General features: G+C 49.4%; 1 protein-coding gene across 3 annotated transcripts in view; it reads left to right on the top strand.

The window, feature by feature from the left end:
- The first annotated feature begins 2,156 nt into the window (after positions 1 to 2,156).
- Higd1a (HIG1 hypoxia inducible domain family member 1A) overlaps positions 2,157 to 8,868 on the top strand; it is an 8,446-nt gene continuing 1,734 nt past the window's right edge. Inside the window, exons 1-2 of one of the 3 annotated variants that reach the window (XM_005348132.3) lie at positions 2,157 to 2,300; positions 6,441 to 6,559. In XM_005348132.3, the coding sequence (XP_005348189.1) occupies positions 6,463 to 6,559 (97 nt within the window). In that variant the 5' untranslated portion in view covers positions 2,157 to 2,300; positions 6,441 to 6,462. Of the gene's footprint in view, positions 2,301 to 3,558; positions 3,708 to 3,766; positions 3,811 to 6,440; positions 6,560 to 8,868 lie in introns of those variants that run through there. The other 2 variants (XM_026779446.1, XM_026779445.1) reach the window with 2 other exon arrangements.

Raw genomic sequence — 8,868 nt, 5'->3', positions numbered from 1 at the left:
GTTCACAGAGGGTGCTTTTTTTATTTGTGTAGGTAAGTCCATGCCTTGTGGTTTGTGTTGCACAGTGGGGGTGTTGTGATAAGCTCTGTGTGTTCAGTATTTGGTGGTTGTCTACCTGCCCAGGTAAGTTACCCTGCCTTAGCAAGTACTCTTAAAGATGGAACAAAGGGTTAGTGTACAAAATAGAAGCATCCCAGGCATGGCATAACCTCAAGGCTACTTTTCTTTTTTTTTTTTTCTTTTATTTGTTTGTTTTTCAAGACAGGGTTTTTCTGTAGCCTTAGGGCCTATCCTGGAACTCACTCTTGTACACCAGGCTGGCCTCAGACTCACAGAGATCTGCCTGCCTCTGCCTCCTGAGTGCTGGGATTAAAAGCATGTGCCACCACCACCACCGCCAGGCTTCAAGGCTACTTTTCTACAGCAAAGTGGGGAAACCAAGAGCAAGGCCAGCTTTCTCTACAGTTAGGTCTTTTTGCCATGGTTAATTACGATGGTTGATTCCTACTGTGTTCGCGGCACCCCTACCAAAAGCCTGCCTTCAAGGAGAGAAAGCTGCCACATAAAGTTAGGGAGGGGTTTATTTTTAAGATTTACTTTATGTGCATGAGCCCTTCACCTGCATGTACGTATTGCATCATATTACACGCCTGGTGTCTGTAGAGATCAGAAGAGGGCATTGGTTCCACTGGGTCTGGAGTTATGGACAGCTGTGAGCCGCCAGGCGGGTGTCAGGAAATGAACCTGTCCTCTGCAAGAGTAACAGGTGTTTGGTTGGTTGGTTGTTTGGTTGTTTGGTTGGTTTTTCAGACAGGGTTTCTCTGTGTAGCAATGGCTATCCTGGAACTCCCTCTGTAGACCAGGCTAGCCTTGAACTCAAGAGCTCAGGCTGCCTCTGCTTCCCAAGTGCTGGAGTAGAGACGCCAGCATCACCAGGCATTACAAGTGATCTTACCACTGAGCCAACTCTCCACCCCCAAGGTATGGAGTTTTATCAAGCATAGCATGAAAGGTTTCCTACGTATAACTTAAATAATTTTTAACCTGAGTTAGATTCCTGGGGCCACGGTCAAAGGAGAGGACAGACTCCTTCAAGCTGCCCTCTGACCTGCACTCATTTGTCATAACACATGTGCCCTTCCCCATAATAAATAAAAATGTAAATATTCATCAAGTCTGTCGTGTACTTATTGAAGGGGGGCTCACAGGATTAAGGAAGCTGTTGAAACGTCAACGTTCAGGAGATTCAAGAAACTTTCTGAGGGCGTCAACAAGATGGTTCGTTGGGTAAGGGCCACCAAATGCGACAATAGGAGTTCTACGCCCAAAATCTAATCAGTAGAAAGGGACGACAGGCAAAGGTTCTCCTCTAATCTCAGCAAACGATGACAAAAATGGAAAAACTCAGTTTAAAAACTCAGTAATAAAATCAGTTTAAACTCAGTAATAAAATCAGTTTAAAAGGAAAAACTCTGAGGTGTGAAAAGCTCAGCAAGTTCCAAGATTCACAGGTCCTCCTCCCGATTTAATCAGTAAACACAGGGCAGCCTCAGGCCGGGGACGGCGCTCCAGGCAGGCAGCTGTCAGGAGCCGACGGGATGAGCTCGCAGCTCACCGGGGCACGGGCTCCAGTGATGGAATCTGTCTTTGGTCTGTGATGGGTGCCCCACCCGGGACGCACAGGAGTTCGCTCCTCTCCCAAGTCACCAAGCGTTGAGTCCCCTCGGGAGGTCGCCACGTCCCGCCCCGCTAACTCGGACACACGGCCCCGGGCTCGGACGGACGGACTGGACGCCGCCGCCCCGGAAGCCGACTGCCCCGGAGACTCCTCCTCCGGCCCGGGTGAGGTCACAGCTCCCCGTCCTCCACTAGCTCCAGGGAGGGTCCCCAAAGGAGACCCGACGGCGCATGCTCCCGCGCCGGACCCAGCAAGCCGAGCGAGCCTGCGCGTGCGCGGCGTCCGCAGACCCGGGCGAGTGAGTCGTGAGAGATGGGAGGCGACCGGGGAGCCGAGCCAGCGATCGCCCGGGCCAACCGGGCCGCCCGGGCCTCACGTCTGACACGAAGAGCGTGCGACGACGCCGGCCGACGAGCCCCGGCGCCCCAGCCAATCAACGCCTCGCTCCGCCTGGCCACGCCCCCCGCGCCCACACACGTAAAGTTGAGCCCGGGGGACCCGGCGAGCAGGCTGCTGGCTTCTGATTGGCTGGAGCGAGCGGTGGCCGGAGCCGGCGGAGGTGGTGTGCTCGCACTCGGTGGCGGTCAGGAGCCGGCGGGACTGCAAGGGACGCCGCGTCTCTGTGAGTGAGCCGGGCCGGGCCGGGAGGACGGAGGGCGGAGGGTGCTCGGGAGGGCCGGGGGCTGTAAGCCGTGGGGCGCGGGAAGCGGCGGGGGAACCCGGGTCCCTGTCGCCCGGGGATGTGGGGACCAAGGCCCGAACTTTGGAGCGGATCGCGGCCGAGGGAACCCTCTGAGACGGGGACTGGGCTGGTGCCAGCTTCAGGGATCCCAGGATCAGCGACGGGCCAGGAGGGAGCAGCGCGAACGAACCAGCCTCGGAGGTGGGCCAAGGTCACGAGCAGGGTGGGACGCGAGGGCACCTCGGCCTGGCCTTCCCGGTGCGTCACCCGGGGTTAGCGCCGACCTTAGGTGACCCTGTGTCACCTAGGAAGAAGGCTGTGGCGGAATACGAACGCCCCTGACCAGGGGACTTGGCCTCGAGATCACAGACGCTCGGCTGGATTTGCCAGCAGCCCGGGTGGTTCAACAGTGTTGCCCGATTTCCTCGCTTATTCCCGGGATGGAGAGCAGCCCCCTCCCTGAGGGTGTGATCCCCAGGGGATCTGCTTCCGGAAGTACCGAGGCACCCTGCCGCTTGACGTTTGGATGCAAATTCTGACGGGTTCAAGTGGTTCTCGGTGCCCGTGGAGTGTGCTAGAGGATCCTCTTTTCGTCTTCTGTACAGCAGTGTTGCTTTAAAGGGCTCCTTAAAACATAAGTCCTGTGTCCTGCCCCTGGTCAGTTTGAATCAGCATCTCCAGGCTGGCGCCATGGCAGCCATTTTACACAAGCTGACAGGTGACTGATGCAAAATCAGAATTTGAAACCATTGTTTTAGAGCATAGTTCTTGGGATCAAAGGGACTGGCTGGGAAGGGTCTCCGGCTGTTGCATCACCTGACGCTCAGCCATTTTACCTCTTCTAGGTTGCCTTGCCTTTGGAACAGGCTGTCAGTGATCATACCTGACCTTACAGAATAATAGGTTTGAATATCTGGTTATTGGTGATGTAAAAATAAAAATAATGTTCTGCTTCCCAACAGATATAGGTCAGTCTCTGGGTGAGGGCGATAATAAAAGAAAGTCTAGTGAGGGGGAAAACGTCTCTCCAAAATCGTAATTGTAGATAATTTAAGTCACTGAAGAAAGATTCCCTTTCACTTTAGGTATGACTTACACAGTGTTTACACCTCAGAGACCGTATTGGGGCTCTGTTAGGAATGGACTTTTGTATTTCCAGTTCAAATTTGCGCCTGTAACATAAGAGTTGGTTTAGCCAGAAATATATTGTCAACCGTGGGCTGTGTGGGGAGAGCCTTTCCAGAGGTGAACTCCTAGTGCGGACCAACTCACATGGCCCTCCAAACCTGACTCTGCCACCCGTGACAGGAGCATATCGAGCTCCATTGGACTCATTTCCTACCCAGGGTATGATTTGAGCGTACTGACCCTGGAACTTTAAAGGCTATCGTTTCCTCTTCATTTATGAGGTGTTAGTTCATGAATACTCGGGAAATCTCCAGGTGATGAGGTAATTATCTGAATTACGTATTCAAAAAACGTTTTCTATGTAGACCAATTACATTAAAGTTACATCATTTTTAAGATGATGTGAAGGTCTAATTTGAATTTACATTTCTGGTATGCATTGGACTTTAAGTGCTCCTATTTCATCTAATTGTGTCCTAAAATGTGCTCATGGTATTCCTGAATCCAAAAATGTCATTAGTTGTTTCTTCTTTCCTTTTTCAGCCAGGGTTTTACTGTATAGCCCAGGGAAGCTTCAAACTTGAGATCTCCTGCCTTCTTAGTCTGAGGCCGAGATTACAGCCAAGTGCCACCACACACAACTGTTGAGTTACTTCATCTTTGTGTAGCCCTTCCTGGTAGCCAAACACATATATAATTGGTACAGATGTGTGCTAATGCATTGGGGCGAATGCCTCTGTCACATAGGTCACGTAACTACAGTCCCATCAACACTTCTTTGAGCTCTAGGCTTATCTTCAGCTTCCTGCCAGGTATCTGTCCAGTCATGCCTGGTGGATGCCGTTTGTAAAATTGGTTTCATTATTTTGTTGTCTTCAGACGGCGTGTTGCTACATAGCTTAAGCTAGCTTTGAATTCATATCCTCTTCTGAGTACTGAGATTATAGGGCGTGCATCACCTCTCTGGCCATCACTAGTCCCCTAAAACAAATAATAGCCACTTGGTGTGCCCCAAGTCTTAACTTCAGAGGCAGCATTCTGGAAGTGAGGTCAAGTGCCCTGTGCCCTGCCCATGCTAGCCTGAGAGTCTGTAGGGAAATAATCGCAGGTGATGGAGGGAAAGAACCCGTGCCTGCTGGCTTTTCTGTACAGAAAAGAGCCAGTTGTCTCTCTTTCTCATGAAAGGAGAGCCTGTTGCTCCGTGAACCCACTGGGCAGTTAGCCTCATCCTCATAGGAAATGGGGGAAGATACCACTATGGTTTGTTTCCTTATTTATGATTGGTTGGTTGGTTGGTTGGTTGGTTGGTTGGTTGGTTGACTGTGCTAGGGATCTGGCCCGGCGTGCCAACAGGTGATCCATCACACACCGCTTCTGGAGATAACCTCACATGTTGAGTGCAGGAGGCTAAAGGGCAAAGGGAGGTTTGTTTTGTTTTTGTATTTTTGAGATAGGGTCTGTTATGTAGCTCTGACTGTCCTGGAACACAAAGAGACCCACCTGCCCCTGCCTCTTGAGTGCCGTTCAGCCTTCAGATAGGTGGCTCTGGGGGGCGATCTGCAGGCCTGGATGCAGTGTGTCGTCCCTCCATAGAGCTCATTCATGCAGTTCTTGCGGTCCTAGGTGTTTATGAAACCTCTCAAATCTGTTCTAGCTAAGATAGTTTCCTGTAGTTCAATATGGATTATGTTGTTGGCAATTAAGTACATTCTGTCCATTCCTTTTTAAAAAACAATCTGCTTTTTGAACCACCGGTTATTTCAGCGTTCGCTTTTGGGTTTCTGTGTATGTTCTTCTTTGAGTCAGGATACCTTCTATAGCCTGTTTGGAGGCTTTGCTTTCTTTGAGATGAGAGGGTATCATCTCGTTGTAGTCCAGGCTGGCCTGGAACTCCAGATTCTTCCCCTTCCGACTGTTGGTGTTACAGCTGGGTGCCACCACACCTTGTCAGTATTTGTTTTATTTTTGTAAATATAGTGAGTGTCCTGAACCTTGAGCTTACTGAACCTTGTATATACAAAAGCTTAGTAAGATTTATTGCGTTAAGAAGTAATGGAGTACAAAAAGAAAAAAAAAAGACAGTTCTCTTCTGAATGTTGTGTGTAGCTAGCTCGTTTTCGTCTCTGTTGGATGGCAGTATTGTCTCTATAGGAAGGTAGAGCTCACTTTCAAAACAGACATTCCTGCTTTAGAGCTGGATTTTCTTTGAGGCTTTGCTGCCATTTAACCCCCAGGAAGAGCAATCTGTTGCCCTTGGTCCTGAAGGGAATGTGCTGCCCGTGGAGAGTCCAGGATTGTACGTGCAATGGGCAGCAATTGGTGCCAGTGGGAGGTCTGTGTACTGGGAGCCGTGTTTGCCTCCTCTGTTGAACCCGTTGGTCAGGATTACAGGCAGGCAGCACGATAAAGATGGGATGGATCAGTCACTGTACCGTGATGAAATGTCCATGAACTCTGTGTAAGGGATGATTGTAGGGAGGGGGCCTTTGCCCCTGTGATGGTGGAAATGAGTTATTTTTTTGTTATCTTTTGTTACATTTTGTTATTTTTGTCCTGCTCCTGTGTTCACCTAACTGCTAAGCTCATCTTGGCCCTCTCTGGGAGCCACAGAAAGCAGTGTTGTAACAGGAAGATAGACTTGTAAAAAGGAAGGCTGGGGGGCACTGGGAAGGTGTGGGAAAGAAAGCGGGTCAGCTGCCTGCTGGATGTCCATCAAGGAGGTGCACACACTCACAGACACACACCTGCACAAATGTTTCAAGAGAAGATTGCGGCTTTTCACAATGTTGTATACAGTGTGACTGGTGATAAAGGTGCATATTCTCTTCAGTGGTGAAAGTTTAAGGCTAGTTTCCAGGTTCACAGCAGATGCTGCGGACACAGAGCGGAGTGGTTCCAGGTGGTGATGTGCTAGCTGCTTTTAACTGAGAACTTCGAACAATTCTCTTTCAGGAAGACTCTGGAAAAAATCACGATGTCGACCAACACGGACCTTTCCCTTTCTTCGTACGACGAAGGTCAGGGGTCTAAGTTTATTCGGAAAGCTAAGGAGACACCGTTTGTCCCCATTGGTAAGTGGCTGGCACTGATGATCAGTCTGCCGTGAGCCTAAAACAATGGAACTGTGGTAAATTTGAATACTGAGTGGATCCCGAAATACCTTTTTCTTATTTTGTTGAAGTGTGATAAGGCTAGCATCCTAAGAGCTCATCCCAAAAGCTGTGGGCTCGGGTTTGTGTGATTGACCATTGTCTCAGTGACTCATGCTGGTCGGATCCCAGGACCACCTCTGACTCCGAGGTTTTCCAGGGCTCAAAACAAAAGTACTGTAATCGGGCTGGAGAGATGGCTCAGAGGTTAAGAGCATTGCCTGCTCTGCCAAAGGTCCTAAGTTCAATTCCCAGCAACTACATGGTGGCTCACAACCATCTGTAATGAGGTCTGGTGCCCTCTTCTGGCCTGCAGACATACATGTAGACAGACTATTGTATACATAATAAATAAATAATTTTAAAAAAGAAAAGTACCGTAATCATGTTAAGGTTCACGACACTGGAAGGGCAGAGGTGAAAGTCAACAAAGATGCCTGCCATGAAGTCCAGGGCAAACCAAGTGTATGCTACCGTGTCTCCTCCTTGAGGACACTGCATCCTTCCAGGGCTGTGTGGCGGCATGGGCAAAGCTGCCGCACGCTGGCATTTAGGTTGTTCTGAGGTCAGTCACAGGCATGCCTTGTCTATGGAGGCCTTGCCGCTCATGATACAGCAACGCGATCACCAATGAAAATTCCAAAATCAGAAAATTGGAATAATTTATTCACTTAAAGCAGATACAAATTATATTTTGTATTCAAACACTAGACACATTCCCTTTAAATGGAATGGGTCGGGGATCCTGGTGACTCTGCTGTTGTTGCCTGGAGATCCTGGACACTTTGCATAGGGCAGGAAAGAAGCTGTGTGCATACTTCAGGAAGAAACCCTTTTGGTCTGTGGGTGATAACAATTATCTGCATAGGGAATATGAGAACATCAAATGAGAAACAGCTGGACCAGATAGAGAAAAGATTACTGTCCTACTTATGTGGCCGTTGCTATGGTAAAATCCATTGTCAAGAGCATCAGAAGGAAGAAAGGAAAGGTTATTTGTCTTAAACTGCCAGGTGGCAGTCCATCACCGAGGGGAGTCGAGGCAGGAACCTGAAGTAGAAACTAGGAGGGATACTGCTTGCTGGCTCACTCCCAGGCTCCAGTCCAACCACCTGCTTATCTAGCCTGGGACCACCCACAGGGGACTGGGCCCTCCCACTGTCAATCAAAATAGTATCTCACAGGCATGACCACAGGTCGCTCTGATCTGGGCAGTACCTCAATTCAGACTTGCGACCCCTTCCGGGGTCACCTAAGACCATGGGAAAACACAGATATTTACAGTTCATAACTAGCAAAATTACAGTTAGGAAGTAGCAATGGAAATAATTTTATGGTTGGGGTCACCACAACATTGGGAACTGTATCGAAGGGTTGCAGCATGGAGGGGAGGTCAGAACCACCGCTCTAGAAGGAACGTTCACGCTAAAGCCGAGTGGGCGGTTACTTCATTGGTCCATCATTATACATCTGGGGGACCCCAGGAGTGTCTAAGGTCGGTAAGGACACCACTGCCCGCAGATGGTAGGTGCCCCGCCCTGGATTTCCATTCGCAGGTCTCACAAATCATCTACTCTGAGGAGTATGCGTTTGTCTTTTGTTTTTTCCTTTCCAGTGCGAACACAGTTATTTCCCAGTTTCTTTCTTTCTGTTTTATCATCCAAGCCCAGTCACCAGCATAACCTCCATAGTGTGCAGTGTTTGTTGCCCACTCTGTATGGATGGCTGAGTTCCAGTTTTAGGTTATGCAGTCTAAGAGGGAGCCATTTTGAAATTCAGTTTTCTTTGTGGCCTAATGCATGATTGTGTTTTGTCAGAACTCCCAAACATTTGAGAGAATGTATGGTCTATTTTAAATGAACATTTTATTTCTTTATTATTGTCTGTGTATATATGTGCCACAGTGCTCAAGTATAGGTCAGAAAACAACTTTCGGGGATCTGCTCTCTCTTTCCACCCTACTGAGGCAGCTCTCTTGTTTCCTCTGCACTACATACTCCAGGCCAGCTGGCCCATGACCTCCTGTGTGGCCCTGTCCCCACCTCACATCTGTCCATAGGAGCGCTGCTATAACTATAGATGTCCATCGAAATATCTAACTTTAAAAAAACAAACACAAGCCGGGCGGTGGTGGTGCACGCCTTTAATCCCACCACTCGGGAGGCAGAGGCAGGCGGATCTCTGTGAGTTCGAGACCAGCCTGGTCTACAAGAGCTAGTTCCAGGACAGGC

The sequence above is a fragment of the Microtus ochrogaster genome, chromosome 5 (assembly GCF_000317375.1).
Source record: "Microtus ochrogaster isolate Prairie Vole_2 chromosome 5, MicOch1.0, whole genome shotgun sequence".
NCBI classification, from domain to species: domain Eukaryota; kingdom Metazoa; phylum Chordata; class Mammalia; order Rodentia; family Cricetidae; genus Microtus; species Microtus ochrogaster.
The sequence above is the reverse complement of the archived record's forward strand: the minus strand, read 5'-3'. Positions and strand labels throughout refer to the sequence as shown.